Genomic DNA, 14,920 nt, shown 5'->3' with positions numbered 1-14,920 from the left:
CACTGTAAGGAGAAAGGTTGGAGAACACCAGCATTTAATAGGCCCCCAGAGAAAAGAAGCCTGCCAGAAGAGACAACCATTAGATACTGAAGGGAACCAGAAGAAAATGAATTAATCACAAATAACTGTCTAAAAGTGGAATTATCAAGAAATGTTTGTGAAGGAGACAATCTTTTTAGTGTAAAGAGATGATAGACATGATTTGACAGAGGAAAATACAAAACATTTTAGAGAAGGGAAAGAGGATCAGGGAAACCTAAAAGTAGGGCAAATCAAATAAGAAAGGGCTTGGCAAGGTGCAAGAGAGAATTGTAAGGACAAAATTAGGTAGAATAGTAGTGCAAATGGGAAGTAAATAGCTGACCCTTAAAAGGCTTCAGCCGTTTTCACTTGATTCATCAGAAAATGGTTCAGAGTTCTGTGCGAGGAATTTGTGTGGTTTTAAAAATGGAACTTACAGAAAATGTCTACCTCTTATGAGAAAGATGAATTAAGAAGCAGAAACACAAAAGCTAGGCAAGAAATTCATCAGGGACACAGTAAACAAGCAATGGATACAAAAGGGAATAAGACCAGAGGCTGAATAAGGCAGAGAAAACAAGTTTCCCTTTTGAAACTTAAAGGTTTTATAGACCACTTAGCGATTTAAGAAGCGGTCACAGAACAACACACAGCGAATGGACACAGCAGACAAGGGGGGGGGGGGGAATAAATAAAAATAAATCTTTAAAAAAAAAAAAAGACTGCAAGACCTTAACATTACCTCTAAACAATCACCTCAGAGAAGACAGAGGTTTTGTTTTCATTGCTATTTCCCCAGAGCCTAGACTACAGTAGGCATTCAGTACACATTTTAAAAGTAATTAATTAATTGTAATATCTAAAGCCTAGCATAAATTAATGTATGGAACACAAATTTTTAAAAATTAAATGAACAGAATTTTTAGTTCTACAAAAATTTTAGTTCTACAAAAATGTACTAAGATAGTCAAGAAGTAAATGTATAATTTAGAAAAATTAACATTAAGCAAAGGGGTTTCTTTTTAGAATTCCATGAGCTTAAAGGTTTTTTGTTTTTAAAATCTAACATTTCAGACCCCTTTATTGATACAATCTTCCTAAGTTTACCCCAGCATGAAAAATTAAACATGGGGTAAAATGTTAGGTGGAGTTTAGCCACTCTGTGTTTGTTTATTCTTACTATGTTTTTTCAAAGGATATTCTGGACCACTGAAAGAAATTCCTCCTGAAAGATTCAACACCACAGCTATCCCTAAGTACTATCAGTCTCCTTGGGAACAGGCCATTAGCAGTGATCCCGAGCTTTTAGAAGCTTTATATCCTAAATTTTTCAAGCCTGAAGAAAAGGTAGAACTACCCGACTACAGGAGCTTTAACAGGTAATTCCTTTATCTTGGGTGACTATTGGCACATAATATCAAGTTTCATCCATCATGGTATAGAGAACAGAATCTTCTGATGGATTAAAAGACTCCAAATGGCAATACGGATTATTTCTAAACCTGGGCAAAGTCTCATTTTTGCAATATTAATAATATACCAAATCTTGGTACTTTTTAATGTAAAAATGAAGAAAATTCAGAAACTAATTACTGTTATAACATCACGATCATCACCTACACTTTAAAAATGTTATTTTTATATTACCTTCTAAGGCAAGTGTTGATAATAGTGTATGTGTTGTTTCAACTGACAATGCTGTTCAAGAATTTCAGAACAAATTCACATACAGGCGCATTAGAATTACAGCATTATTCAAGATTCCAATTTGTATATTTACAAACCTCAGGTAGGTTTAAAGATAATTTAGGGATTTATGGCCCAAGATTCCTGCATATGTACATGCCAAAAATTATGCTACCAAAAACATTGCCAAATAATATCTGTACCATAGTTCACTCAGCAGGCATTTTTTCCCTGTTACCCATTTTATAATTTCCATGGGGATTTTTAAAATATATTTAATGACCTCATAATCTGTTCTTTGATCACTGTACTTTCATTTTGGAATAAAGTAACTCCAGTACCCTGCTGCACACCCACAGAATAGTAGAGCAAATCAGTAGGCCCCTTAATGATTATTCATTTAAAAGTGAATGAATTAATAAATCTTTAATTTATAGAAAAATGTCACATAGATTCATTTAAATAGTGATCTTCTTTAGTATTTTTTTCAATTATTGGGCAATTACAAATTTAGCTTTCACACACTATTAGAGTGCATAAATTAAGTATGCCATAGAATTTAAAGAGGGCTTGAGGCATGACGGAAAAAGGAGGTGGGAGGGCCATTCCAATCAATGATATGTTTGTTTTTTCCAAAATGAAGATTTTGAAATTATTAAGTATAAAACACTAGAGAAAATATGGAAAATAATAGAATGTTTGAGGCTGGTTTTTGAGAGTAGTGCTTTAGAGCTGCCCTATGACTTTTTTGTGTATCTTGTGACTTCATTGCTCATACTTGCTGAGTACTTGCTTCCAGTTCTACAAATGTATTGGTTTATTGGAGCTGGTTACAAAGAGATGTCCATTAATTGTATAAATACCAACTGAGTTCTATAGCAATGAACACAATATTGTCTGGTTAGGAAATGTAGGAAATGTAGTCCCCTGTAAAATCAAAGCTTTCACAAATGTAACGTAGGTTTATTTGTGTGTGTATATGTGTGTGTGTGTCAGAGAGAGATAGAGAAAGAAAGAGAGGGGGTGGTTTTTGTCTTAACCTCTCCTATACTTGTGAAAATTTGTCCCTTTTTAAATAAACACATAAAAGCTATATGTTAATGAACATGCCAGTCTCCTCATAGACTCTTTAATTTCTTTAAATCACATCAAGAGATAAAACAAAACATGATGTGATACATAGATAATCTCAATCAGGTAGCCTTAAGATTCTTTCTGCCCATAAATATGTAAATTATGCATCTGTGTGGAAAAAATTTACCATCTTGTCTAATACATGCATTGCTTTAAAAGTCTAGTTAACAACAACTAAACAGTACAAACATACTATTGGTTTAAATACTTGGTAAATAAATGAGACTCCAAAAATTATGTAAGTAGGATTGCCATTCCCAGCTATGGTATACAAGTTTATACCTGAATAACTTCATAAAAATAACTAGGAAATTTTAAACAAACAGTTGAAGGCACTGACAAGCTACCAAGGAAGTGAGGACTTTGGGGGCCAAGATCCTGAAGATTAAAGAAATTTACAGAGGTAAATGTGATATTTGGTGCCACTTTTCCCCTTAGTCATTAGCTGAATTATTGCCAACTACTAAGAGACTGAGAAGCTGAGCAAACCTTTCAGCCATCTCAAGAATCTGGGAAGACCAGAAATAGGAATATAGAGTTTGCCGAGGAGGGGTTCTAGTAAATCTTCCAGGCTTTCAATTGGGAATCTTAAAGTCTATACCAGAAGAGTAAAGGTGAACCAGGAATAGAGCAACCTTCACAAATTAAGCCAAGATACCAATCAACACAGTTCCAGATTGGAAAAAAAGTCACCTGCCCTAAGCCAAACTGCCTGATATGGGCAATATCATCCAGAGACTCAAATCATCTCCACAAATTTTTATTCACAATATATATCAGTCAATTAGAAATTACCAGACATTGTATGAGACAAGTCCAAATGCCTGAAAATGAAAAGAAAATAATAAATAATAGAAACAGACCCATAAGAAACCGAATAATGGGATTTCTTGACACTGACTTTAAAATAATTGTAAGAAATGTGTTCAAGAAAATAGGTGACCTGAAGAATTCCAGCAGATTGAAAATATGTAAAAATTAAACAAATGGAAAATTCATGGAAACACACAACACAGTGAATCCTAAGATAAACCATGGACTATAGTTAATAGTAACATTATAAAAATGTGCTTTCATCAATTGCAACAAATATACTACACCATTGCAATGTGCCAATAATAGGGTAGTATATGGAAAACCTGTATCGTATGCCTGATTTTTTGTAAATGCACTTCTTAAATTTAAAAAAAAAGTAATAATAAATTAATGAAATGGAAATTCTAAAAAGTTAAAAATATGGTAACTGAAATTAAGAAGTCAAAATTTAAGCCTCTAAAATTTAAAAAAGAAAAAAAATTAAGCCTCTAGATCCAAATAAGAATTTATAGGAAATACAAAAAACAGGAACATGATAAACTATACCAAAGGAATATAATCAGCAACTTCCAGGCTGTGGAAGACTCTAGAGGACAAATTACTCCATTTCTTCAATAATTGAAATGCAAGGAAAATAGATGGAGGAGAAATATATAATTTAAAGAGATGTTAAAAACATGAAAAAAGGCAAAATGAAACTAATAGTATTTCGAGAGGTGTACTTCGGTCATTAACATATAAAGTTCCTTTACTTGTTGTAAGTTTATATTGCCATGAAAGTCAAGATATTGACTACTGTTAGTAGCAAGTGTGGGTTGTGATAGGGCAGCAAATTGTTTTGAGGCTTCTGGAGTAGCTTTTAACACAAGTGGTGGTTACAAGGTTGTTCACTTAATTATAAGTTGTACATTTTTATGAAGTTTTCTGTACTTGTGTTATTTTTAATAATATTTAATAGTAGAAATGCTTTTTAAAAGTTCAATAAATAGATTTAACAGCAGATTAGACATAGCTAAAAAGAGGGCTGGTAAATTAGAAGACAGATGCAGAAAATATTCAAAGTAAAGCATAGAGAGAAAAAAATATGCAAAAATACAGAAAGAGCAGAGGAGACATTTTGAAACAGTAATAAAAATGCCAATATATGTTGCAATTTGAATCTTGGAAAGGAATAACAGAAAGAATGGAGAAAAATCTATCTTTGAAGATATAATGACCAAGAATTTTTAAAAATTGACAAAAGGTGTTAAGTTACAGATTTAAGAGTGCTACAGAACACAAGAAGAGTTGATGCAAAGAAAATCACACAAAAGCACATTATGGTAAATCTGCTGAAAATCAAGACAATAAGAAAATCTTAAAACTAGGGAATAAAAGACAAAATATCTTAAAAGAACAATAGTACAGCTGATTTCCTACCTGAAAGGATAAATGCCACCTGAGTAATGTCTTTAAAATAACTGCCAATCTATAACTCTATAACTAGTGAAAATATCCTTCATAAGTAAAAATTAAAATAAAAATAAACATACACACCTAAGAAGTTGTTTATTGACCCCTACTAGACAATAAAACAAGAGTAATAAACAGTCCGAATAGAGGAAAGGAAAAAATAAACTGCCTTTATTCACAAATGACATAATTATGTCCACAGAGAATCAAAAGAATCTGCAAATAAATCATTAAAATTAAACGCAAATTTAGCAAGGTTGTACCCAAGAGTTAAGAATTAACAATTGAGTATGCTTTCTGAATCATTATATGGATGCTTTTTTCTTACTTTTCCAGTATATTATAGAATAGCCAAAAGTTAATACCTGAAATATTAATATTAATACCTGAAATAAGGTCCCACCCTTATTTATGGTAATTACAAACTAGGCTCATAAGCTAACCCTTTATATACTTGGTATTGTGAGTTTTATTCTAGACTGACCACAACCTTGCTTATGGGTATTCCAAACAAGGCTCACACTTGAGTGTACTTGCTATTGTGATGGTAACCTCCCTACCCTCCCCTGTTTGAATCCATAAAACCCCTAAACTCCTAAACTCTCAAATTCTGGGAGACAGATTTTAGGCTTTTAGGCCATTTGATCTCCTTGCGACATGCTAGCAATAAACTCCTTCTCTCTTTGAAACCCTCATGTCTCAGGAATTGGTCGTTTTGGGGTTTGTTTGTTTGTTTCTATTTTTTGCTTTTATTGATGCATGAAAGTAATAAAAATAAATGGTTAAGACATATTTCAAGTTTTTACAGGATATATAATTAGTATCTCTAAAGAATACAGAATTTTTCCTTAGAAAATAATTTTAAAAGTGAAAAAACTATTGGCAAGTCAAATTAAGAAAAGAGAAAAATATGTAAATATATGATAAAAGGAAGAGGAAAGGAAATTCAATCATTGATCTGTATTAATTCAACTCTGTGAAAATCCACTCACTACTGTAGATAATCTCCTTTGTTGATTTTTGATGCAATCAAGTGACTAAATATTTAAATCCATCTACAAAATACTCTCACAATAAGGCCAATGCTTGATTGGCCAAATAATTGGACACCATAAATTAGCCAAGTGGACACGACTTTAATCATAAAATGTAATGTCAGAATTCTACTGCATTACATGTACCAACATATATTTCATTTTAGAAATGCAAAATAAAAATGACTTTAAAGAATTTAAAGAAAATCCAAAGGGAAGAAATATTTCCATATCACAAACAAAATCATAATCTATGAAGGAAAGTATTATACATTTAGTAATATATATTTAACTTCTTTTTTCTTTTTTTAAAGATTTATTTTATTTATTCCCCCCTCCAATTGTCTGTTCTCTGTGTCCATTCACTGTGTGTTATTTGTCCACTTCTGCTGTTGTCAGCGGCATGGGAATCGGCATTTCTTTTTTTTGTTGTGTCATCTTGCTGTGTCAGCTCTCTGTGTGTGTGACACCATTCCTGGGCAGGCTGCACTTTCTTTCACGCTGGGCGGCTCTCCTTATGGGGTGCACTCCTTGTGTGTGGGGCTCCCCTACGCAGGCAACACCCCTGTGTGGCACAGCACTCTTTGCGCGCATCAGCACTGCGCATGGGCCAGCTGTACATGGGTCAAGGAGGCCCCGGTGGTGAACCGTGGACCTCCCATGCAGTAGATGGATGCCCTAACCACTGGGCCAAGTCTGCTTCCCTATTTAACTCCTTAACAATATATTGTATGAACTGTATAAACTGGAAGCAAGGTGGTTGGAATTCTGTTCTCTGCTCCACTTCAAAAAGCTTTGACAGGGAAGCAGATGTGGCTCAGGTGATAAGGCCTCTGCCTACCATATAGGAGGACCCAGGTTTGATCCTGGGACCTCCTGGTGAAAAGAAGAAAAGAAAGCATGTTTGCGCGGTGAGCCAGTGCCCACATGGTAAACTGAGTGCCTGTGCGGTGAGCCAGTGCCCATGCAGTGAGCCAGTGCCGGCGCAAGTGGGTCATGCAGCAAGACAATGATGCAACAAAAGAGAGACAAAGGGGAGAGTCAAGGTGAAGTGCAGCAGAGACCAGGAACTGAGGTGGTGCAATTGACAGGGAACCTCTCTCCACATGAGAGGTCCCCAGGATGGAAACCCTGTGATTCCTAGAGAAGAAAGATGAGAAGAGAAGACAATAAAGAGAGATAGATACAGAAGATCACACAGCAAATGGACACAGACAGCAAAACACAGCAGGGTGGGGCAGGGGAAGGGGAAAAAATTCATCTTTAGAAAAAGAAAGCTTTGACTTTGAGCAAGTCACTTAACCTCTTCTTTTTTAAAAAATATTTATTTTATTTATTTCTCCCTATTTTCCCCTAATGCCCCCATTGTCTGCTCTCTGTGTCCACTCACTGTGTGTTCTTCTGTGTCTGCTTGTATTCTCATTTGGTGGCTCTGGGACTCAATCCTGGGACCTCCAGGAATGGGAGACAGGTGATTACTCTTTTGTACCACCTCAGCTCCCCTGTTCTGCTACATTTCCTTATTTTCTCTCTTCTGTGTCTCTTGTTGCAGCATCTTGCAGCACCAGCTCTCTGTGTCAGTCAGCACTTCTGCATGGGGTGGCTTTTCCTGCATGAAATGGCATTCCCACATGGCGGCTTTCCTGCATGGGGCCACCTTCTCAAGTGGGCTGGCACTCCATGTGGACCACCTTGCTGCATGGGCCAGCTTGCCCTCACAGGAGGCCCTGGGCATCGAACCCTGGGCCTCCTGTATAGTAGACGGGAGCCCAGTTGGTTGAGCCACATTTGTTTCCCTCTTAACCTCTTCTTACCCTCATTTCCTCATAGGTAAAATAAAATTTGCAGTATATTCTGATTCTATGATTAAATACTTTAAAATATATTATGTGTACTAGCTATTTAGGAGAATAAATTACTTAATTTCTATGTAACCATCTTACCTACTCTTTTACCTTTTAGAATAATCAGTAATTTTCACAGGTATATTATATGTCCTGCACTATTAATTTTTACAAATGCATTACTCGTCAATTAAAATAAGCAAAGATGTTCTATCAACTGTGAACCTGAGATGTATTAGTCATTAAATAGATGACAGAGTATAAAAATCATATTAAGTCAAGATCTATGTTTTACAAATATATGTTATGTAAATTATAAGATGCATTCTTTTAGCAGACTATTCCAAATCTTTCAGTGGGAATTTCTGCTTCACTAACTTTGACTAAAATTTGAAACTGTTTTCAGGAGTCTTAAAATTCTCACAAGTAGTCCCTCACTTTGAATGTTTAACATCTCTGTTAATGGCCTCAGTTTAGTTTTTGTGCTGAGGGCAATAAAAATTCAAGCAAACAGGATATAGTCTCAATAGTGCCAAAGAAAAGAAAAGAAAACTCTGCTTTCCAAACAGTAACCTTGCACTGGATCCGCGGGAGGAGGTAGGAGATGGGTGATGGAACGGAAGGGAATACTTTTGTTTTCCAGAGAAGAAAATGACCCATAAAGTGGGAGGAAACAATAAAACAGAAGTGAATAAAAAGGAAAAGAGTGACCCATTCAATGCCAAGCCCAAATATTGGATTTCAGTGGCAGAGGAAAATTTCTTCTTTGATTTAATTCAGAAAAATAAATAAATAAATGACTCAAATTCATTTCTGGGATTGATAAGTACAATATTAACTGATCAAATTCAGCCTAAAATCCAAAGTCAGCTTAAAACTGAGCAATGCTCAAGTCCAGCCTCTTGTATCTAATGGCTCAATATTCATTCTTAAAATCCAGGATGGACATCCAATCTGTGCAGTTGCACAGGGTTCCGTGCTTGTTTTGAACTCTTTATTATGTACTGAATCAGTTTAGAGTAATAAAGACTCTTCATTTCACAAAATCAGATGACAAAAAAAGGTGGGGCATTCAATCAGCTAGTTGTGTCATGAATGTGACAGCATACAGGTTCGACATCATTCAGACACAGCCCTAGTAGGCTCAGATTCCTAAACACTCTTCTCTAAAAGAGTGATTCGGAATTCTCTAGTGTAACTGGATTTTGTCTAGGTTCTTGTCTATGCTGGAGAAATGGATTTCAAGAGTATGGTGGGGAGGAGGGGTGAGTTAGGCCAGTAATTTATTAAGGTAGGGAGGAAAGAGAAATGAGAGAAAATAACAGATCATGGGTCCCAGGAAGGGAGGAAGGAGCTGAAAAGTGATAAAGTGGGCTGATTTACAGACTGCAATTCCCCATTATAGATGGTAAATACCCAGGTTTTACTCGTGTGGCCACATGGCAGGAGATAAATGGTGAAAGCAGGGTGCAGAGGTCAGGAACAGGCACACAGACTGGTACCAGGACAGGTACCAGGACAGGGCGAAGGCAAGAGAGAGCAAGAAGTCTTCACACTTGCTTTTTAAACCATTAATTATTCTGTCCATTTGCTAATAGTACAGGAGGAGTCCCAGCTGTTTGCTGTTTTGATTGATCAAATCAATCCCCACCAATCAATCCCCCAGGAGGGCCCAATGATAAAGTCCTTGGGGAATATCCAGGGCTTCTCCTGGCTTCCAGCAGAAAACTCATTCTGAATGGCAGAATCTCGAGAGTCTTCCAGCAGCCATCTTGGGGGTACCGAATGGTGCGTTGACTTCTTGCCAGTTTCTAGATCTGTCTATTAATTTCCTATCTATCCTGTTCACTACTGGATAAATTGACTAGGTGAGCAGACCTCAGGTAAGTCTGGCTACCTAGGTTTAAATTCTGGTTCCACAACTAAATAGGTAGGTGACTTTGAGCAAGTCATTTAACTTACCTGTTCTGAGTTATATCCGTTAAATGGGGCTATAAATGGAACTAACTCATAGGTTTGTTGTGAAGATGTAATGACAGTTGTAAAGCTCTTGTTTTCAAAATGTGGCCCATGGACCAGCTGCACCAGCATAATCTGGGAGCTGATTAGAAATGCAGAATTTCAGGGCTCACCCCACAATCAGCACCTGAATTTTAACAAGAGCTCCAGGTGACCTGAACACCTATAGAATTTGAGAAGTACTTAAACAGTGCCTGGCACAGTTGTACCCACTCAATAAACATTAGCTTTCTTCATTACTATGCCTTATGATGTTTAATAATCATAATGTACCTGAATGATGATCTAAGTTCTTAAAGTTCCTTGTGAAAAGGTTTTAGGCCCTGGATGTGAAAGTCTGTACTATTTTGATTGCTGAGATACTACATCATACTGAGGCTACTGAGTCCGTCAGTGACCTCTTATCACCCATAGAAATTTGGAGGAAAAACCTATAAGGTCAATCATCCTGAGAAGAGATGCAATGGAAAATGAAATATACTCCTTTTCAGAGGAAAGCAAAATACTGGAAGACAAGAAATTTATGAGTCTAGGATACATGAAATTCTATATTAATATATACAGTTACAGCTGCTCTACCACTTTTGAGGTCATCTACCCACTCTGTGGCCATTCCCATGTTCAGGGAAGATTTTAATAGCTGGCTCATTGTCGTCCTTTCCAGCACTATTCCTGTCACACTTTTTGGTGACTTCCACATCCTTGTGAGTGACCCATTGAACTCTCTGTTCTCTCAAGTCCTTGCCTGTCTCAATTTTAAGGGTCTTTTTCTTAACCTCACCTCAGTCACCCTTGGGTTTCCTTAAAGTTTGTCATGGCCAATACCCACGCCACTTTCAAAAACCTCAATTTCAAACGTCCCACTCTACCACCTTATTATCATTGCTTTGCTTTTCCTTTTTTCTTCACTTTGCTCATTCTTTACATTTACATTAATTCATTTTTCAAAGTCCATCAATCCCTTTTGACCCCAATTTCTCTTCCCCTAACTAGATTCTTTAGTCAATCACTATTACCACTTCGTAGTACATACCCTCATTGAACTCGCTTTGCTCTTCAACTGTTGTACTCAACTGGTAAAGCTCCAATTCTGGTTAAATCCATCTCTCTATTTACTCCACACTTGCACCTAGAACAGTTGAATGTGGCTGAAGAAAAACACTCAAATTTTGCTAATGGTCTCACTTTAAACAGATAATCACTAATATCAGCAAGGCAATTTAATAATATTCTCTAGCCAATTCATTCTGCCAATACCCTAGAGACAATTTCAAACCTTCTTCTATCTACCCAAAACATCCAATATCCACCTCACTCCTTGCTCTCAGATGATGATCTCACGTTATTTTTCTGAGAAAGTAGAAGCAATTGGTAAGACCCACATCATCTTTCCACCACTGAATCTACCAAGTGATGTACATACGGCTCTGCCTTTTCCCTTTTAACAGCTGATGAATTGCCTGTTCTTTTCCTAAGATCAGCCCCTCCAATTGTGTACTTGTCCTCACACTCTCTCACTCATTCTAGGACTTCTCCTGAAAGTATTCTCTCTCTTGTCCGCATTCAATTTTTGTTTTAAGATTTATTTATTTTCCCCTTCCCCCTCCCCCGCCCTGCTGTTATTGCTGTCTGTGTCCATTTGCTGTGTGATCTTCTGTATCTATTTGTCTTTTTGTCTTCTCTTCTTGTCTCTCTCCTCTAGGATTCAGAGGGATTTGATCCTGGGGACCTCTGATGTGGAGAGAGTTTCCCTGTCAATTGTGCCACCTCAGTTCCTGGTCTCTGCTGCACTTCACTTTGACTCTCCCCCTCATCTCTCTTTTGTCGCGTCATCATTTTGCTGCATGACACACTTGCATAAGCACTTGGCTCACCATGCAGCACCCGCTCACCACATGGGCACTTGCATGGGCACTGGCTCACCATGCAGGCACTCATGTGGGCACTTGGCTCACCATGTGGGCACTTGGCTTGCCACACAGTCACCCACATGGACACTCAGCTCACCACGTGGGCACTGGCTCTCCACATAGGCATGCTTTCTCTTCTTGTTTTTTACCAGGAGGCCACAGGGATTGAACCCAGGTCCTCCCATACAGTAGGCAGAGGTCTTATCACTTAAGCCACATCTGCTTCCCTGCATTTGATTTTTTGTTTCTTTAATGAATTATTCCTATCAGTATACAAACATATTAAAATGTCTCCCATCTTAAATCCTCTCTTTTCTCAAGATCTCCTTGCAATTACCTCTAATTTCAATGATTTTTCTTGATAGAAAAATAATCCTCTAGGATGTCCTATATTCATTGTCTCTACTTCCTAATGTCTCATTCTTTCTTGAATTCATTTCAATCACAAATTTACCCATTACCCCACTTCAAGAAATAATACCCATGTTATCATATCCAATGTTGAATTCTCAGTTATCAATTTACTCAACCTCTCATATGACATGGTTGATCATTCCCTCTTTCAAGAACCTCTTTTGTTTCTTGGCATTTAGATCACCAAATTCTCTAGATATTCATCTTTCTCAGCCTTCATTGCTGGCATCTCCCCCTTTTCCAAGCTCTAAATGTTGGGGTGCTGCCTTCTCTATTTATACCTATTCTAAGCTGTGATTGTATGCAACTGCAAGGTTTAAATAGCATCTGCTTATTGATGATTCCAGTTATATTCCCAGCACAGACTTTTTCCATGAGTGTCAATCTGTCCATCATACATCTCCCTTGAGATGTCTAACAAACATATAATAATTAACATGTTACAATCAAACTCTTGGTACCCAGCTTCCAAATCAGCTTCTTCCCCAACTGCCTTATCTCAGTTAATGGCATCTTTATACATATAGTTGTTCAAGTAAACAACCTAGGACTTATACTGGATTCTACTCTATCTCATACTTCCTACCATCAGCAAAGCCCTTAACTCTTTCTTCAATACATGGTTGACCACTTCTCAGTGTTTCCAGTGTTCCTTCACTGGTCCACACCACCATCTTCTTTTACCTTGATTACTACAAAGGACTTGAACTTTGACTTTGTGCTGTCACAGTTGCCCTCCTTTAGGCTCTTCTCCACAGAGCTACAAAGAAAAGACTGCAAAACAGAACAAAACTCAAAAGAAAATCAGATTGCCTCTCCTCTCCTCCCTGCTAAAAAACCTCCATTTGAAAACACATAGAAAAAACATAGAAAACACATAGAAAAAACCCGAATTTATGAGCAACAAAATCTTACAGTTCTGGCCTCATCTATATCTTCAACCTCATTTTTACTGCTCTCCCCCAAACTCACTCATCTCTTGCCACACCAGCCTTCTAACTGCTCTTCAATGTAGTAGACCCCTTTCCACCTGGGGCCTTAACTTTGGTTGTCCTTTTTGCCTGAAATGCTCTGACCTCAGGTATTTTTAGCAGATCACTCCTTCATATCTTTCAGGGCTCTGCTAAAATTTCTTCACACAGAGGATTTCCCCACCAGTATATTTAAATAACACTCTTCCTTCTTGCCTAAAAATTCAACAGAGATATGGGTACTTATTATCTCCTCACTTTTATCCTTTATAGCATTTTCATTAGCTGATTAAATTATTAATTTGTTTATTCCTTTCTTAAGAGTCTATTTCCCATACTAGAAAGTAACCATTATGAACTGAAACTATATCTGCTCACCGGTATAGTCTAAGACTATACCTGTCATATAGTAGGTACCTAAAAGTATCTATATTGAAAATGAATGGATTTTATTTAATGATTGGGGACTAGGGTGCTCTGTAGGTCAAGTAACTTACCTCAGATGAAGATGGGATCTCAGGTTAGCAAGCCTGACTCAAAAATTCCATTTCTTAGGTTGATCTATTTTATTTTTTATGTGCTGCTTTATAAACTCTGACTTGTTTACTCTTGTAATATGTGGTGTTCTGAAAGGGAGATTCTTCTTTAACTTCTATCAATTATTCTTTTTAAATTAACCAGATGCATATGTAACTAATCGTTCTAATTGCTTCTAAGAAGCAGTAACTTCTGACTTCCATCTGTGAAGGGAAGGCCATCTCCTACCTACCAGCCAGTTTTGTTAGTTTAATTTGGATACCAATATTTACCATACTCTTATATAAATGTTTTGAACTAAATAAATCTTATTTTTCCAAGAACAGTCTCTTCCTTTTGCAGTTAATTTTTATGTCCATATTTTTAGAGCAGTTTTCGCTGTTGATGCCAGTCTTTTAATATTAGGACTTGAGGTCATTACCCATCCATTATTTAGTTGGAATGTGTCTTCAAGCAGTTTTCTTAGGAGAACGCCAATCTGACTTTTTTCCACCTTGGCATTTTTTTCTTTTTCTTTGGCTAGCTATAAAGGGTCACTGCCTTTTCTCTTCAATCATTAGAAATTGTTCTACTACCTTTGGTATTTAATATTTGGGAAATGATCAAGGCCACCCTGATTTTTGTTCTTCTTAAACATTCCTTTTGTTTTTCCTACCTTGATCATTATATTAAAAGAATTAAAATAAAATTCTGAAAAGAAATTTCTAAGTAGTATTTTTTTTCTCATTAATTATGCCTAGCATTGGTAACTCCTTTAGCTCTACAAGCTCATCTTACTTCAACTCAAGTTGTCTTCTGTCTTATCTGTGGCTCACGATTGTGTCCCTAATGTTCTGTTTTCTTCCTCTGGAGGGCTGAATATCCTTCATGTTGACCCTCCTTTATTTTATTTTCATTTTACTTTTTGCCTCTTGTGCTTTCTAGGAGAGTTCCTCTACATAATTTAGTATGCAATTACTATGGGAAAAAACTAAAACTTCAGTATCTTCTCAAGGGATTGCAAGTTCCTTGAGAATAAAGACCTTGTCTTCCATTTCCATTTATTTCCTTCTAACACATGCTGGGAATATTGTTGATATTCA

General features: G+C 36.7%; 1 protein-coding gene and 1 long non-coding RNA gene across 3 annotated transcripts in view; one reads left to right on the top strand and one right to left on the bottom strand.

The window, feature by feature from the left end:
• The window catches only part of LOC131277934 (uncharacterized), a 119,155-nt gene that overhangs the window by 78,846 nt on the left and 25,389 nt on the right, over positions 1-14,920 (bottom strand). The window lies entirely within an intron of this gene.
• MYOZ2 (myozenin 2) overlaps positions 1-14,920 on the top strand; it is a 46,562-nt gene that overhangs the window by 27,920 nt on the left and 3,722 nt on the right. For both annotated transcript variants that reach the window (XM_004479035.4, XM_004479034.4), the window contains one exon: positions 1,217-1,400. In XM_004479035.4, coding sequence (XP_004479092.2) covers positions 1,217-1,400 — 184 coding nt within the window. The remainder of the gene's footprint in view (positions 1-1,216; positions 1,401-14,920) is intronic.

The sequence above is a fragment of the Dasypus novemcinctus genome, chromosome 1, assembly GCF_030445035.2.
Source record: "Dasypus novemcinctus isolate mDasNov1 chromosome 1, mDasNov1.1.hap2, whole genome shotgun sequence".
NCBI classification, from domain to species: domain Eukaryota; kingdom Metazoa; phylum Chordata; class Mammalia; order Cingulata; family Dasypodidae; genus Dasypus; species Dasypus novemcinctus.
The sequence above is the reverse complement of the archived record's forward strand: the minus strand, read 5'-3'. Positions and strand labels throughout refer to the sequence as shown.